Here is a 19,235-nt window from a genome sequence, read left to right as displayed (position 1 = left end):
TAAATCTATTACAAGATTTGCAATTCAACTTTTCACCTTACAAAGCAAATGAGAGATGTACCTAAATCTTATTTTAAAGCGCTGATTCCTAAATTAGGGCTTCAGAGTTCACAATTACAGGTCCTTTGGGTAAATCAGAGGATAAACCCAGACTCTAGAAACACAGATGTATTTTGTTTAAGATGAAATTGCCAAGAACTCAAAACAATTAAAGTGAAGCTGTAACTTCTGGAAAACACTGTTAACCAGACTACTGCTCCTGCCTAAGTCCTTTCAGCACAGCTCTTTACCAGGCTTTGGTGTGTTGTATTAAAAAACAAAAATTACATTAAAAAGCATGAGTGGTGCCCAGCAGTTATGACACCTACTTAAAATCCACGCATGTCTTCCTCACTTGTGTTCTGTCTTGGAATTTATTTATTTTTTAAATCGATGTATTAGACAGCAGCCAAGCTTCTCTTTGAGGCAGGACACTTCCTCCAGTATCTTGATGCTCAGGAAGTAATGCTCTCACTTCAAAACCACAATACTAATTAAAAAAAAGAGGTAAGAGCATCTAATGACCTAAGATTACTCCAAAGTAAAATTAATCAAACACAGCAATACTTATTTAGTACCTACATTTTTTGGTACTACTGAATTTCATGCCATCCACCCCAACCATTAAAAAACAAAAAACAAACAAACAAACAAAAAACAAACAAACAAAAACAAAACAACAACAACAAAAAAACCAACAAAACAAAACAAACCCCAAAAAAACAAAAACAAAAAGCCAAAGACACTTTAATGAAATGGCCCAGATAGCATTTATACAACTCTCCTTGCACGAGTCACCAGATGTTAACTCAAGATATTTTCCACTCATGCCATCTTTGCAAAGCCTTTCAGGGAAACTTGAGAAATATTCCTCAATAAAGTCCATGCCAGGTGTTGTACCTCATCTTTCAGTGAGCAGCACGCTCCACTACTGACCCAGAGAAATATTTTGCCTCTTACCAGCAAAACTCAAAGTCATATCTATTGCAGCAGTTTTGGGAGGGAGCAGAGTAACCTAGAAGGGAATTAATTCTTAGTTTTACCTCACCTTTACACCTAATTTGCTACTACAAAAAGGAAAATGGATTTTATACCAAAATTACCATACAAAAATTACTACTGCCCACGTTGTAACTGCAAAAGGCTTGGCAATGTGTGGTTCAGTTCTTCCAGAGTATGCAAAATAGTGCTGAAAATCCCTTGCAGTCATGGATTAAACTAGGCTTGGCAGAAATCACTAAGTGAACTAGCTGAAAGACCACTGATGCTTGGAAATCAAGAAAAAAACCCAACAAACCTAGGCATTTTAAAACATGAGTAAGCCAGCTATTCTAAATTTAGTCTCTTTGTTATGAGCATTACACCAGAAAGGAACAGACTGTCACCACGTGTCAGCTTCAGCTGACATCTGCTAGAAGAAAAAAAAATCCCTCCAAGTTAGGCAGCACAAGCTGCCTAATTTGTTCATTATATATTTTGTAAAGGGTGGTCCCTATAGCACAATATTTTAAATAAATATGCAAATCATTATATTATTATTCTAAAAGATCTATGACATCAATGAGGTTTTAAATAACCCAAGGGGCTTCACTCTTTTTTTTTTGTTTCATTAACTCAACAGACCCACCTGTCAGCTATGTAAAATTACTATATAAGAAGTATTGGAAGTTACACTTTGTGCAAATGCTTTTCTTAATTGAAACTGAAACAGTTCTCAAAGTTTCATAGGTTTATCAAAATGATTTCTCCCTTACTGACACCAGGATCAGGGATATCCCTGGAGAACACTGTCACTGAAATCAACCCCTTCCTGTCTCCCACCCCACCACCTCTTCCCAGTTCGCCTGGGCAGAGCATTTTTCTGTCTCTGAAAGAAAAACAGTGCAAGTGTCAAAAAACCAAAAACACCACACAACACCCCCCCAAAAAAAAGAAACCAACAGAACTATCTTTGAAAAGTACAAGCAAAATGCTTTGGAAAATCGGCCAAACTCAAACTGCAGTGAATTACTCATGTCTTTCAGAGCTCTGCAGATGAATACTATATAATATGATAGTACTCATTTATGCAATAATGAAATATTTTCCACATCTCCATTTCAACGTGATTAGGTTTTCTTTTGGGGGAGTTCCTACCTGTCTGAAAGTAGGAAGAGGTGCTATTATCTTTTTTATGCAGCTGCTGGATATGGAAAAGCAGTGGGCTGGAACAGAGATCAAGTCATGTTAAAGATGGTTTGGTATAGTCTGGCTTTCAGTATTCAAACAGCACTAGGAAAAAAATTCAATTATAGAAGTAATTATATCTTTAATTGCTTAAACAATCAGCCAGCTGACTTTATGGTGCTCTTGCTACTGAGCAGGTGTACTTGCAGGTGCTGGCTGCAACACAGTTACATTGTGGTATTCCAGCTTCAGCACAGGAGGGAGGATAAAATACCAAAATACCACATTTATACAGACACTTACAAATGTATGAGAAAGACAGGCAAGCTTTATAAGGAAATACAATTATATATATATATATATATATGCTTGATCTTTCTGTGAGGGGTATCTATTCTGGTTGTTGACATTTTTCCCTTTTGGACAGAATTAATGTTGAATCTGGCCAGAGTTTGCACTATGAGACAGTCATGTTTCTAGGAATTGCAGCACCATTAATAATTATGTATAGATAATAATCTACCAGAAATGCCTTTTTCTCTGACATGTCATCTTAGCAGCATGCTTGAATAAAACAGTCTTCTTCAAAAAACTTGCTTTGTACATACAACATTAACTAGAAAAAGGCACAACTTACAGTGAATTGGGTCCAAAATGTTCAAACTGTTCAACCACATAACTTCTACCTCTTCCCTATATTTTATCAACTTTGACATAGAAAAATTCAGTTTTTTTGAAAAATTTTAAAAATAAAGTATTTTCAAAATTTCCTTTCTGTGTACAAAACTAAATTAACACCTAATAAACCAGTAAACCCACATTTTGCCACCCACCATTTGTTTTAATTTAACTTAACCTTTCATTGAAAAATTAACAGCGAGTTTTAAATCTGTACAGTCTTAAGAGTCTTATTTGGATAGAATCTTAAATTCTGACAGGTATAATTTTTTTTAGAATGTATAATATATCATCTACAATGGAAGAAGGTGATAATTAGACTCAACTATTAGAAACACAGGAAAGAGAGGCATAGCACACTGAAGTTATTCTACTATAATACTACAATCAGAGTTTTGGAGCCTACAAAGCCAGGAAAAAACACAGTAATGCCAGAGAAGGGTGTCAAGCATCAAAGAAGTGGCCACAGAGCACGTGGCCCATAAAAAGGAGCCTCCCATCTCAAATTTGTGCAAAGACAGCTGATTTCAACCAGACTCTGCAGGAGCAGGTTCCAAGACACCAGCTGGGTGCACTGCCATGCAGTGATGTTTGTGGTTTTGTGAGCACAGAATAAATCAGCTCACTTGCACAAATTATGCTGGGCTGAAGTATGTCAGTAAAGCTATGGCAGGATTCATTGCAATCATGACTGCACAAAAGATTGAAATATTCCAAATTCACTTGTGAGTTGGGTAGCTTCAAAAGTCTCATCTGGACTCCATTTAAAATGTTATTTTTGCTGGATAAGAGAAAAAAAAAAGCAGCTTCACTGGAAAACATTCTGTAGTGAGTCACAGCTGTTTAGTAGTAGTTTGAAACAGTCTGAAATGTCGAAAACATTGAGACGTCCTCTGCAATTTATCAGGAAGAATTTAGTCATTATGTTTCCCACTGAGCTAATTTTGCAGCATAGGAAGTGCTGATTTGTTGTTTTCAAATAATCTGGTCTTCATCACTTGTATATTCCATTTCTCTTATAAATTCAAAATTCTTAATAACTTTCTGCTTGAAATTGAGGAAAGTTTTGACCATATGCTTCATGATGGCATTTCCAAAAGTCAAATAATAAAAACAGTGCTAGCAAGCTATTCCAGCATCATTGCCAGTGATTTCTCCTCTCTGCTTCTAATAATCTAATTAATAAAATCACAATGTTTTCAACTCAAATTTGTGTCCAAGAAAAAATATAGGCAGCTTAGTAGAAGATGAAGTGATATCTGATATGCAATACAGAGGTCCACACACTCAAACCTGTGAGTCTAAAATATCTCATGTCCAACTAATTCTCTCAGTTTTAAATACATGCAAACCTAACTGAAGCCAGACAGGAGAAAAAACTAAAAACTAAAACCCACAAATCCAAAAATCCAAGAGCATGTAATTTGATACTTGCATAGAAGCTTACTTGCTTTATTATACCCTGAAAAATCTCAAGAGGCAAATCATGGATTTAGACACGTCTTGAACCACCAGATATTACTGAAAATCTCCTGAAATTATTACCTGTTGCATTCACTTTTCAAAGGCCAGTATTTTCCAAAGACTTATCTCTCTATTGCATTAGCACAGATTTTTGTTCATACAGAAAATAACATAGTATATCAGATGAAGCACTGTAGTTGGTCTGATAAACTCTGCATTTTTTATGGAAACCACTGGAATTATGTAGTAAGTCCAAAATAAAATGATCAAGAGTACATGTAAAGATATATACACACACCTAAATTGTAATATCAAACTTCAGCTTTTCCTTCTCCTCAGCTTCAGTCTTTTCTCGAGGAAAATCAAAGCACAGTGCACAGAAGCCTGACTGTAGACAGTCATGTTACAACAAATTATCTTTGTATTTCATTTATCCAATGCTGTAAGCAGAAAGCAAACACAAATTTTGAAAAAGAAAAAAAAATATTCCCAGAATCATTTCCATAGCCTCAGAGGCAAGCACAGAAAATATATTATTGTGACTGTGTTTTGTTCTCAAAAAGAACAGACAAACCAGGGCTGAGGACATCTTGTAAAAAGTCATGATGATTTATAACAAACCATTTTAGAACATATGTTGCATATGCATGGTTAAAACCATTACACAATGTTCTATTTTCCAGCTAACTTCTGCTCAGCTGCTGGCTTCAGAGGAGTAAAATACAATGAAGTGAAGGACAGAAAGGACACACTCGGGTATCAGGCAGGGCACACCAAACCTACAGAATCACAGGGCTGACTGAAAAATGAGCAGGGACACATCTCCATCTCAGCAAGCACCACTTAGCCACACTCCAAGCAGTGGCAGCAGCTCCCTGTGGTTGCTGTAGAAGAACTGGCTAAGCCTAATTAAATAATGGTACATGTCTAAAGAGGTAAATGCCACAGGGTTTTTATCAAGCATATTGGGGGTTTAAATTTTGTTGAACTGAGTGTGGTGGGTAAACCTTGGCCAGCTTCCAGACCCTACCCAGCCACACTCCCATTATCCCTACATTTCAGGGTAAGAGAAAGTAAGATAGAAAAGATCACTGATCAGGGTAAAGACAGAGAGATCACTCATCAATTACCACCATGGGCAAAACAGTGACAGCAACTGCCAGTTAAAATAGATTGGGATAGTGAGAAACAAACCCAAAAAAAGTGAACAGCACTGAGACCCTGCCCTTTTCCAGGCTCAGTTTCACTCCCCTGCCTGTCCAGCAGCCTTGTCCCTTCTTAAATACACTCCCAGAGGCACCACTGACTTTGCTGATGGCCTCAGCTGTGGCCTGCAGTGGATCAAATCCTTAACAATTCCTTGCCTTCCTTGTCCCTGCTTCTGAGATCAAATCCTATTAGCAATGTTTGAGGAATGCTCATGTCAATTCCTCAGTCTGAATGATGCGCACTATTCACAATTCCAGGGATTTCCAGTGTCACACTTCCCATGCATTTCCCATGTCACTGATTTTTTCACCCAAATTCCTGTGATATGGCTCACATGACCAGCTGTTAACCATAACCTGAACCACTCATGACTTCCAAACACACCCCTTTTTCCTTACTGCTATAACCTCTGCATCACAATTCCCTAAAACAACATTACACTTCAAACTCCAGCTGATACCATAAGATTGTATTTTACAGCTGTTATATTTCAGCATTTAAAAGCTCACAGTCTTTTCTATGATGCCATCTGAACTCGTCATGAAATAATTTCTATTCCCCCTCTGCACAGATAGGGATTCCATTATGAGGCACCTTATCTCATGGGCAGGGTTCTTAGTGCTTATCACAATGCCACTTTTCTATTTACATAGTAGGATTGACAAATAGATTCTATCCATATTTTTGTTTACTGAGCCATTTCCTGTGTGGAAACAAATTTGATTTGAAACAGCTCTGAAGTCTAGCAGTGGAGAAATCTAATACGTGCCTGTCAGACGAAGGTGGGTGAAAGGAAGTGCAGCAGTCAAAAAGTCAAAATGGAAAAAGAAAACTAGATGGGGAAAGCACTCAAGTTTTACACTATTCTTCTAAACTTTATTTTCAAGACAATTTTTGCTACACAAGTCTCTTATTTCCTCAGCAAGTTTCTTAATCCTGTATGATTACTTCCTTGAGTTCCACCCCCTGGATCTATTTCATTTCAAAAGCAGGAACACAGAAAAAAGATTCTTAAAAATGAAGGACACTCGTCTTTAGCAGTCAGAATCACAAAGAGAGAAATGATGCTCACAGAGGATTCTATGATTGTTTCAGGACTGATAGGACTTAGGATTGGAAGAGTCTTAAGAACAGAAGATTTAAATTATGAAACAGAGCTACAGAAACTTTCAAATAAGTGCTGTTCACTTCCCCTTCTCATCATTACTTTTTCCCCTTTGTTAAACAGAGATCAATAAAATCATTCTGCTCGTAGGTAGTTGGCATCTCAAACCCATCCTCAAGCTATTTCTATACATTCAAGATGATTCATATGCAGAACTGCAGCATTTAATCTTCATGAAACAGAAAATGTGAGCTGAAACCTCAGGAGAACTCCAAAATTCTCTCAGAACTATTACATAAATCCCATTTTAAAATGTTGTCAACTTTGAGAAAAGATCTGTAAATTATACTGTTTCCTGAAGACTTTTTTTTCTAGGAAAATACTGAAGTATTCCAGTACTCTGATACCACTGAGAAATTTATTTTCAGACTAAAAGAATGGGAGAAACAAAGGCAGCAGCACGAAAATCCACGTTTCCTACCTTTTATTCACCAAGTACAAGACTAGCTTTGGATCACTCATCCTACCAGGAATTTCCCAGCAAAAGGGAGAATGCTGGTAGGAGCAGCCTGGAGCTTGTGATAGTAACAGTTCTTCTGGCAAAGTGTGAAGTGCAGATGGTGTCAAAGATATGCCAATAACTTAGGCAGGAGCTTCCAATAAAATCTCTTGCAGTGCTTATTACACTCTGTGAATCAAAGTGAAAGGGGCAGCCCGGGTTCTCTGGCTCTTTTATCCCACACGAGGCAGTTTAACCACTGTACATCCAAGTGCATCCCCCAGGGAAAAGCCTGCACTCAAAACGCATTTGTGGCTGTCCCAGGCATGAGCTACCTCTAAGCAAGTCAATTCACAGTCTCCAGAAAAGCAAAATCATCATCAGAAACAAAGGAATTACTTCCATCTGATCTACCTTCTAGTGACAAAACCATGAAAAAAATGGGTTTTCTCAAGTATTCCTTTGCGTTTTTTCCAGCTCATCATGGCATTCAACGATCAAAATATAAATGATCTTAAGCATAATAACCTGCTCCTGCCTATGAATGTTGCTCAGAGATTTCAAATCACAGATAAAGCCACACTAAGGCTTCTACCAGAAACCATCAATGCACTTGTAACACCATTGTCCATATAATTAAGCTTCTCTTTCCCAAACTGGAGATTGGAATGCACACTGTAGATGAGATCATTTACTGACAGAAAACTAACACATAAGGTTTAAACACTGAAATGGCATCTTCATGTTGGTGTATCTGTTTTAATTAGCTTTACTTTTCATGTAGGGTAAATAAAACATTAAGGAGTCAGCCAGACAGAGACACCACAAACTGTTTTTCAAATAGCTCCATGAAATGAGCAAGAATAAAGCTTGAAGAGTGTTATATTTACCTCTGTAGCTCCCAGGGCACTTTTAAGAACACTGGGTCAGGTACACTGAGACACTGAGAAAATGTGCAATTTCTTTCCCACTGAGCTGTCAAGGCATTCATGCTGTGAATAGCTAACACCCTTCTTTGACAACCAGGCAAATATTCCTATTTTCTGCCATTCTAGGCATGACGTATCTCCACGTTCCCTCAGTTGATTTAGTGCCAATTCAAGTCAAACTTTAGATGTCTGAGCCAGTAACTGGACAAAATATTCTTGATGAAGCCTTGTCACAAAATCATAGAGAGCTGCTTAATACATTTCCAAATAGTTAGACAGTAAAAAGGGCTGTAAAGCTGAAAAAGCTGCATAGAAGCAGAACACACACTCACTGAACAGCCAGAATGGAGATTTAAACAGCACATACAAGTCAAATATGCTCCTGCTTCTATTTATTGTTAACGTTGCTTCAAAAACATCCCACACAAAATTATATAAGATGATGTCCCTTGAGACTATGTTGTTCCTTGAAATCAATTCTGTATTTCTCACCTTTCAAAAAGACATTTATTTAGAGAAGCATAATTAATAACCAAGTCTATCTGGGCAAGGCTAAATGAACACATTCTATTCAAGTGATAGTAGCACACAGATACTATAAACATTATTTTTTCTTAATACTTTAAAAATATAAATGTCTAATTACATTTCACTTGTACCTACTGACCAAATATTTCTGAGACTATGAAAGAGGAAGACAGAATGAAGGGAATAATTCTTTCAGTAGGGACAGATCCTGGATCAGTACTTCGGTCTTGGCTTTTGTTCATGGGATAAAAAGAGGCAGGTAATAATAATGGTTCAGTGTGTGAATACCCAAATACAAAACACAATAAACTATTGAGAGTGCAGACTTTGTGCCAAGAATTTAAAGCACTTTTGAGACTGGATTCCATCCTTTAAGCCATGCTGCATTACACAGCGTTTCCTTACTCAGAGCCTCTCTTTCCAGCAAGATTTGGTTTAGTGTTTTAACTCCCATTCTTACAATCTGCAGAGAATTAAAATGCATATTCAGTGACTAAATCCTGACCAGTACTTACCAATACTGGCATAACCAGGCGTGGATGGATCTCCCCCGCTGTTCAAGGAGACCATAAAGGCTTTGTCAGCAAGGTCTGCAGTCTTTGGCAAGTCACAAGGATCAGTGTAAATGAGAACACCACCAAACCCTGCATCTTCCAGCAGAGAAAGCTGAGGGAACAAAGCAACACAGGTGGCCATTAACAACAACAGTGTTAAAACACATAATTTTTAATTTTTTTAAATTACTGCTGAGATAGAGGCTTTCCCGTGCACCACGTGCTCACCACAGATTGCTCTGTGCCAAGCTGCGCTGCCAAAGTGCTTCTAGCACCTTAACAGGTTTTCCTATGACATAAACACCACCCTGAAAATGCCTCAGTTTTGAAAATAATGTCACTAAAATGTCTTTAGTTGATCTTCCCTATTTTCCATGTTATTATCTGTAAGGTGTTCTTGCTTAGTTTACCTCTTCAAGGACACAGCACACACTGAATATTTGCCTACAGTGCCATCAGGATTTCTGGGCACAGTTACTCTTCAGTTAAGAGAGAAAACAGAAGTTTACAGAACACCAAAAAAAAAAATTAAATTTAAAACTCCAGTCTATCTTACTCAAATGTTTGGATCTGCCTCCTGTCAGACAAATAGCTTTTATTTTGTCTCATTAGAACATCAAAGTTTGAGTTGGAACTGGCAATTAGTTTCCAAATATCACGGATCTGGGCCAGAATATCAAGCAAACTTCCCCAAAGCCAAGGACAAAAGCATCCAAGTGCCATAACCAGCAGCAGCTTTTCTGACTGGAAAACCTCAGGTTTTTCTTTCATAGAGAACTGAAAAATAAGAGGATTTCATCCCGAAATGGCCAAAATCAAATTGTAATGTGGCAAATACTCCCATGAAATGAGATGACATTTCTGTGTAATGCTCTGCATATTTGGAATTGACTGAAAACTACTCACTGATACAGAAACTATATTAATTTTTCAGACAAAAGTAATTCAGGTATTTAAGAATTATCTTACTATTCACTGGGCTGCTGTACTGATGCCTTTCCAAATGTCTCCAAATGGCCTGAGGAGTGACTGCAGGTGTATGATGTTTCTACACAACTCTGATTTCACAGGAACCTGAGGACTTTTTACTACACCTCTTTTTCTCAGTTCAGTTGTCTTCTTCCTTGTACATTTTAGAACCTTCTTTTTCTTCTTGTGTATGTATATAATTTTCAATTTATCTCCTAGCTGCTGGTATTAAGGAATGTTTATGCACAGTTCTTTGTGGCTTTACAAGTATGTAAATTACATTAATATATGGCATTCAGTCTGAGCCTCATAAGGATTTGGTGTTCAGTTCTGCTTCACTCAACAGCTAAGACAGAAAAAAATATAAAAATAGCAGCCTAGTATTTGCAATATGCTAAAAATAGCAAAGTACTATTTGCCATTTCTGTAAGTAAATATATCTAATATTGTGCTTTGCCAAGACCTTGACACTCGTCTGAATTCAGATATCTTGAATTCAGATAAGCAGATGCAAGTTGAACCTGTGAGTCACTTAATCCTACCTATCTTACACAAACAAGCAATCCACAGATGAAAAGGGATCCTTTGAGACAACCCTAGTCAGATGAGTAGGAGAATGAGGGGTGATTAGCTCAGATGCAAAAATATATTACAGACCTTAAATGTAGTGCAGGAATAGGGGTTTCCCAAATGGTAGGTTCATTTACTATTGTTTTGTTCTGTTTTCAATTCATGCTCGTATTCAGATATTCAGACAGGATTTGATTGCACAAAAAGTAGGGTGGGAAAACCAGGGACACATCACAGCTAAATGATGTAACAGGTAGGATTTAAAATAACTATTGCCTTTTCCTGCCTCCATATCCAGTATCTTTTTATTAATCCCTGGTTTATTTAGTACCACACAAAACAGGAAATACAGATTTTTTTTAAAGAGTTTTAAAAACGTTGCACTTAAAAAAAACCAAGCAACTATTGAATTCCTCAGTTTTAGTGAAAGTAACTACACATCTGCTATTCACAAAGGGCAGCAACCACTGCTGCCATGGTTACAATCTCTAGTAAGAAGTTGTGTCACACGTGAAATTACAAAACAGCTTTCAGATTTCAGCTATAATTGCTGCTTTTTAACTTTACAACAGTGACAGCACAACTATATCAACAATAAATGTGCATTGTTGATTCCATTTTCATCTTAAATACGTCAACACTTTACCAGCCATAAATTGTCCAAGCACAGAGAAGCCAAAGAAAGTTCTGCATTTTTTTTACAAGGCAGAAGACTGTAGATTAATTCCTTCAGGTAAACCAGTGCACATCTATTCAAATGAATGGATTATTTTAGATTGCAAAATCATCCAACAGCAAAATCTGCTCCTTATGATTTTGGATGTATGCATTGTTCCTCTCCCAAAGCCATAAACATCTCAGAACAAACTGGAAACAGCAGAACCCTTGAAAACAGATGCTGGTGCCCACTGTTAACCCTTTAGTTATTTATGGCTGTTTAAGTCCTCAGTTTTTAGAGTTACCTTAAAAAATGTGACTGTTCCAATTCAGTGTATTAAACCACCCCATAAAACATTCTGGACTCAATTTAACCTAATGTGAGACACCTGCTGCTTTACCAAAGGCCCTGTTGTGTACCTGGGGACAGTTTAGCCTTGTAAACTCTACACACCACCAGGCACCATTAAATTGCCTTTTAAAGATGATATGGCTGAAGCAGTGAAGAGACAGACTGCAACAGTCTATAGAACTCTCTTTGGCTCTAAGGGGAAAACTCAAAGTTGCTTCTCCATTTTAACTGCACCATCTCTGAGGTGTGGCAGAGGAAACATTTCCCTTTTGCACTGGCACACAGGTAACAGCGCCCAGCTCCCTGCTCCACATTTCAGACAAGCTGTACTGTGAGACTTTGACCACAAACCTACCGGCAGATATCATGTCCAATATAAGCAAGCTGAGCATGACTATTTGCTGAGGAAAAAGAAAAGAAGCAACAAGAAACAGGGGCCACTGCCTTACACAGGTGGCTTTTATGTGTTTTAGCTCAACTGAGGCCAGTGTGCACCTGAATGAACACTTAATTAGCGGTTATATTAATGATCACAGAACCTACCAAACGGAACAGACTGCAGCCTCTGAGAATCTCCAGCATCATGCATAAATCTGCCTATCAGTGACTGGTGATAAGCAGGGAAGCAGTGCAGCAGGTACTGGCCTCAAGCTGTATTTGTTATCTTCCACCTGAGTGCAAAGTCTGACTCTCTGAAGATCTTTTCTCCTGCTCTCTTCTTCTCAGCTGAGACCATCCTTGCACTTTGTGAGCACCACACAGCACAAAACCAATCAGGTAATCAGCCCTCATTATTTTCCAGGGGCTACACTGGACTGGTTACCCGCTAATCCCAGAGCTTCAGAAAATTAAAAACATGCACACTGAGGCATGGAGTGTTCCAGCAGTACCCTCTCTTTCCAGCTGAAAATAAAGTGTGACTGAAGCAGCTCTACTCTGATGTTCTGTGCATGGGAGCCACATCTGGGCTCACGTTTAAGCTGTCATTTCATGGGCAAAGAGCAGAAAATCACATCACACTTCGGTCTCACCTGGATTACAGCAACCATGAGTACAGAGGGTTTCCTACACTATTCTCTCACTGCATCTCCTGTTTCTAGAACCTCTGATCCAGCAAGACCCCAATGTTTAAAAATAATTAAATAAACATGGCATGTTTTCCCTCCCAGTTTTTTATTATTAGCAACAGTCCTGCTACAAATAATTTAGAAAGTAGCAATGCATGATTCCTAACAGTGATGGTTAAGAATGCTTATGAATGCACCAGGAAAAAAGGAAAAAAAAATGATGCAAGTAACTGTGGATTATATCAATCTGCTAATTGCATATTCAAATAGCTTCTCATTATTAGCAATTCTTCTCACCATATTCACAAGTAGTTCCAAAATATGGACAAACCTCCTGAGAACCCACTGCACAAACAATTCTCCCCCTCATGGTGTTTACAGTATCAGCAGTGCAGTTTGTGCTTTATGAGGTACAACACCAGCCCTATTATTGCAGATATTGCCTAAGTCCACTTTCTAAGCTTGTCCATTTATGTGTCCTGATCCACAGAAATGACTGAGCCACTGATTAGTTGGCACAGAAAACTTATTTCACAGGAGGAAATATCTCAGTATATTCCCTGCAAGTTTAATGGAAATGGGATCTTGAGCAGACAAGAGGCAGATGCTCTTAATACATGACTGAGAAGGCATTAATAAAAACTGAACAGATTATTCCTTAATGGAAGAGGGAAAAAACATGGAAGAAATCAAGAGACAGAGCGGCAGAAGTAAAGGAATACAGAGACTTGTCCACAGATTAGACACCACAAAATCCAGCCTCAAGAAACAGAGCTGTGAAAAACCTGTTCACTAATCCATGGAACAACCTGTTCTTTTATTGACTGATACATTATTTAAGATAAAACACTTCAGTACAAGATACATTGGCTTACAATTCTATATAGCAAGTGACTCTGCCATCATGGAAGGTTCCATTCTTACTCAAAACAAGTAGCAGTGTGTCTGGAAATTTTGATTTAAAATATAGCAACTTCCAAACACATTCCACCACTTGTAGAGAGATTTTAAAATCAAATTTTAGTGCTAGGAAAAAAAAAGATCCAGATCTCTTTATTTTACTATAGGGTCCCTACTGTTATTAGGGTCAATAGAAATCCAGCGGCATTTTCTTATCTAATTCTGCTTTCAACTCTTTCAATCCTTACATAGTAGTAAATGAAACAACATTAATTAGCTGCACAACAGTATTTAATAGTTCTCTATATTGGTATGTATAATGTACTGTGATAGTACATTTTAAAAGTGTACATTTCAAAAAGCCCTTTAAGCACACCTTAATGTCTGAAGTCAAAAGTGCCTAGAAATGTAGTTCTCATCTTCAGAAGTCATTTATGTAAATGGATTTCACACTACTGAAAGTGCATCCTCATTCCTGTACACAGATAATCACACTAATAGATAATATTAGGCTGCTCACTGAAATCTCTCAGAGGTGCTTGAAGGTTTTTCTATATCAAAAATATGTCTGTGTCTGGCAAAGTAACAGAATCCTAAATAAAGAGATAAAATATGCTTTGGCTACAAGTATTTACAGAGTCTTAAGGAGTTTTTTTTTTAACACTTAAAATGGCAGTTTACTTAAATCTCCTTAAAGCTGCACACAGAACTGTAAAGATTGTATTTTACACGACTGCCTAAGTGTAAATGACATCACTGTTCATTAGACAACAAAGGCCTTTAAGTGTCAGCTGCTGACAGCAAAGTTAATTTGGGATCATGTTGTTACTCTAACATACAACCTCCTCCATGTAACTTCAGGCCAAAACTCTTCCTCTTCCTAAGGGCAGATTCACAATCTCACTGTTTATTACAATCAGTGCTAAAAAAGCAAATCATGTACATAACACATTAATAAAATAAGAAACAAGATCCTATTTATATCTCTATATAATTGTGGTCTCCTTTTCTCTGTCCCTTCCAGGTAAACCTCACAAAAATGCATGCAGAATTTTATATTCAAAGCCATAATACATACGGAGCATGGAAACAAAAATAAAGAAAAATGAATCAGTAAAAAAAAAGGATATCAAAAGTACATGAAAAAATATATGTTTGTACCTAATACATATTATTCGGAGTAAAATCAAATATATAAATGTTTTTAAAAATCTCCTATTGTCATTATACTTCAATGCAAAGATCAGCATTAATTATACAAATTACAGTAATCAGTTTTTAACTGCTGCATTTTTCAATTCATAGCGCAATGTGCAAAAGACATGATTCATTAATCTGAGACACAGCTTTACTGGACAGGTTAACAGTTATTAATTACTCTTTTCTGCTGAAGTCCCAATTAAAATCATGATGCTCTGAAAGGATCTCCCATCTCATATGACTAATTGGCAGTATGTAAAATTATGAAGCAAGAGCAATGGTACATTTAAAAATGTTGAAAGATCTCACTGAAACAATATCTTTTTATTTCTGCAGCAGACTGGGTAGAAAAGTAAGGTTTAGATGCTGTGGGTATAATCAGATGCTGCTGCCTTCTACTACCTATTACCTACTGTAATACAGAGCATTTGGAAATGCAAAACAAAACTCAAGGTGGAAAAACCCACTTAAATACACATATCTTCATCTATATACCACGCTTCCAAATTCCAAGTTTTTAACAAAGTAAGGTTTGGTTTCACTTTGTACTTTTAATATTGCACTTGATGTTTAATCATGCTCCAGGATTCCCCATCACAAACACAGCGGGATGTTCAAAGGAATTTGGTGGTGGCAGAAGAGGTTTTGGCTTTTGCTGATCAACCCTCAAGGTGTTGTGCTAAGGCTGTAAAAGGGATGGAGGATGCAGCCAGTTTAATGAGGACCATAAAAAGAAACACATCTTTCCTTTCCAGCTCAAACACTGTCCTCGCCTGAGGAATGGCATCATTGTTATATTGAACAAACAGGGCTGAGAAAGGGATTAAGCTGCATAAAACTTCCAACAGCTATAAATGCATACACAGTGGTCTCATAAATGACAGGCTATTGCCATAAAGGTCTTAGAAGGGGGAAAACATATTGCAAAGGAATTTATCAAACTATTCCTGCCATACAGTGACACATATAGGAACAATACAAAATCAAAGAATTGCTCTGTATCATGTCAAGACCTTAAGACTTTGATGTAGTTACTACCAGAGAAATGAGAACATGAAGTGCATTTATTTGTGGAAAGAATCTGACAAGCACAGCTAAGATTTAAGACATTTTCTGTAACTGCTTTCCAAACTAAAATTGGCTTTCACAATTCTTGATTTTCAAAATTTTGTCCTTTTTTTAATATCCAGAAAATTAGTTCTAGGGAAGAGACAGTCTTCCTTTAGTATTTCTTGGATGTCCTACAGATTGTGGGAAGAAAAGCAGAAGGGAAACGTAAGAAACTTTACAATGTTAATCACAAAAATCTGCTTTTGAGCAGTGGGGCTGCATGGCACTGATGGGTAAGACCTACTTTGCACATCAGCTTAGCATCCATTATATTTTTAAGTACATTCCTCCTCCAGGTAAGTGCTATCCAAGGACAGTAGACTTCTCAATGGACACTGGTCACAAGCTGGTTGTGTGCTGGTTTGACTGGAAATCCCCACACTGACCTCTGGACAGCTCTGGCAGTTTAGGAAAAATCTTTGGAGACTTCCCCTGCAAACCAAAAATCATCTTGGTTTAATTCTCTAATCACTGCACAGAAAAAAATTTTAACATCCTGCTCCTACATGTGCTATTAAGCTTATCAAGAACTGAATGTTCTGTCCCATACTTTTTCCTGTTTGCTGCCCGCTCATCTTCTATACAGTTTTATCAAAGAAAAGTAATTTGTTACACATCAGCAGTTTTTAAAAATGGAATTTTCCACAATAGGATATTTGGACAATTAAACATAAACCAGATATACTGCCAGTTCCCTGTACTAGATTTTAGCAACTTTTAATACAAATTGAGTGCATATTTTATTGACAGATCTTGCTTACCACTGCTAAGAAATTCACAATGTTCAATCTAATTAAAAATGAAATTGAACTACAATTCCCTGGAAACAAGGGCTGATTGGACTCAATAAGCTTTACTTAATTTATTTCAGAAGCAAAATAATTGAATTGCTTACAGTCCAGAAAAAAAAAGCTCCATTATTTGATGAGTATATAATACAAAGCCTTTCATATTGCTATTGCATTCCTACATCTTCAGGAAATACTAGTCACTTCTAAATAAGCATGTAGAGGCACACTGTATGCATAATAAGTATCATTAAATATTCAGTAAACATTAAAAAGAAACAGGCTGTATGAATGTCCAGATGAGCAACCTCCAGAAAGCCAATAGCATTTCCCTGTTCACACTGAAACTGTTGTTTCTGATTATGTTTATGGTTATTCCAGTCTATGTTTAGACTCTATTACAGAGAGAATAAAGCTGAAGATCCATCATACAAAAAACAATTACACAAAGATATAATTATAATCTTGCTAAATCATCAAGAATAAACTGATTAGACCCTTTGTTGGATTTTATGCATTCTACCCAACTTTTAATCCAAAATCCACTGAAGTGCCAACAGAGTCAGAGACCAAAGTCAATTCTGCCAGTGTCCCCTTAATTTTTTTATTCTTTTTTTCTTATTTATTTTTTTCCCTACCACTAGAAAAATTAAGATCAGCAGATTGGATTTTCAAACATTATTCCCAGCACAGGACACTTCTCCCACAGAAAGCTGCATTTTCAGGTTCCCCTCACCCTTCTGCACGTTGTGCAGGGCACAAAAGCCACAAAAAGCAGTAACCCCCTGGGAAGGTGGCTGCAGCTCCACTGTGCCTGCAGCCACCCTGCTCACCACAAACCTTTGGGGCACCTGCTCCCAACCTCTGGGGGCTCTCAACTCCCTGCAATCTTTTTCTTCTCACTCTGGGCTCCAGCAGCAGGCTCCCAGTCTGGAGATACCCCAGTCATGGGATCACAAAATGGTTTGGTTTGGGAGGGACCTTAAAGCTCATCTCATTCCAACCTCCCTTGAAATATCAGCAAGAATAAGGGAGAAAATGAGCTGAGAGCAAGGGAAGTACCTCCTGTGTATAAACACCCCTCACTGTGCCTCATATGCAGGGTAAACTCATAACCTTCATTCTCCCTATGGTCTTTTCTCAACTGAAATGTAAATATCCTTGGGGTACCTGGAATAGGTATTTTCCAGTACCAACACTGGAAGTCAGCAGTGTTGAAATGAAAATGGCCCAAGCCATCCTTCTATCTCCAAGATAAAAGTAGGATTAGGACTTCTCCAGCTCCAAGAGTGCAGCTGTTGTATGGGATCTACCAAGGCATCAGCAGATGCTCTCAGAGCCCACACAGCAATTAGTCAGAGATGTGCAATTAAGGCACATTTGCTGCCCCAAGTAATTTCATATTAGCACAATTGTTAGATTGTTAAAACATAGCAAGACCAATATCTATTCATTTATTTTATTACTATCACAATTCTTATCCAATTACTAGTACTGGAAAATTCTAGCCTTTTGCTTTGGATTTTTGTCAAGTACAAAACATACTCCCTGCTCAACTCTTTCCTGGTCTATTACATTGCATGCAGGTTTCATGCTTTTAAAATAACGCCTTAGATGTAATATAACAATTTCTTTTGAGACTGCGTAACGTTGCTATGTACTTTTAAATTTACATTTCATTTCATTTTATGTTTCCAAGTAGAACATATAAAGATATAGAGTGTGCTATATGTAAGCCTCAGGCATATCTATATATCAACTAAGAAAACTGAATATTATTAATTGGTTAATGAATATTTTAGATTCATTTATGGAAAAGAGCAGTGTTTAACTACTTGGCTAGCATGCCTTGAAGTAAATCAATACTCAGAATGAACTTATTTATCTTCCTTATTAGAACAACAGTCACAAACTAGGAGTGATAAAAGAAATGATCGTAAAGAATGTGCCCCAGTGCATAAAGTCATTTCAAGAACCATAAATATTAAAGAAGTTATTACAAACCTTAGCAATAAAAGTTCTTTATAAATTATCAGTAGTGATTTCCACTCTTAAGCCCCCCTAGAAATTCTAAAATTAAAAATTAGGCTAGTCTTGATTGTGTTTCCTCACTGACATTTCAGAAACTAGAATTTTTTTTCCACAAGAACTTATTCATGAACTGTGCTACACAGGACATATCATGAATGCATCTTTCCTACTGAACATCAAGGTTTAAAGTGGAGTATGTAATAAACTGAAGCACCACTTAATATATAACCCTGGTACAGCACAACTGCGGGCAATCTACACAAAAGATACAAGAGCTGAAAAAGCCAACATGTGCAGCTTTTGTGTCTTCCTAGGCCCTTTCTTTTCCACTGCTTTCCACTCAGCACATCAGTAAAACAGAGCTCTGCCTCCTCCTGTGACCTACTAAATAGCCCATTTCACGAAAATGAAATAGTAGAA

At 37.3% G+C, this 19,235-nt stretch overlaps 1 protein-coding gene across 8 annotated transcripts in view; it reads right to left on the bottom strand.

Moving 5' to 3' along the window:
* Positions 1 to 19,235, bottom strand: part of NAALADL2 (N-acetylated alpha-linked acidic dipeptidase like 2) — a 400,688-nt gene that overhangs the window by 124,163 nt on the left and 257,290 nt on the right. For all 8 annotated transcript variants that reach the window (XM_030954170.1, XM_030954173.1, XM_030954172.1 and 5 more), the window contains one exon: positions 9,133 to 9,283. In XM_030954170.1, coding sequence (XP_030810030.1) covers positions 9,133 to 9,283 — 151 coding nt within the window. The remainder of the gene's footprint in view (positions 1 to 9,132; positions 9,284 to 19,235) is intronic.

This window comes from Camarhynchus parvulus, chromosome 9 (assembly GCF_901933205.1).
Source record: "Camarhynchus parvulus chromosome 9, STF_HiC, whole genome shotgun sequence".
Classification (NCBI taxonomy): domain Eukaryota; kingdom Metazoa; phylum Chordata; class Aves; order Passeriformes; family Thraupidae; genus Camarhynchus; species Camarhynchus parvulus.
Note: the sequence above shows the minus strand (reverse complement) of the source record. Positions and strands in the feature narration are given on the sequence as shown.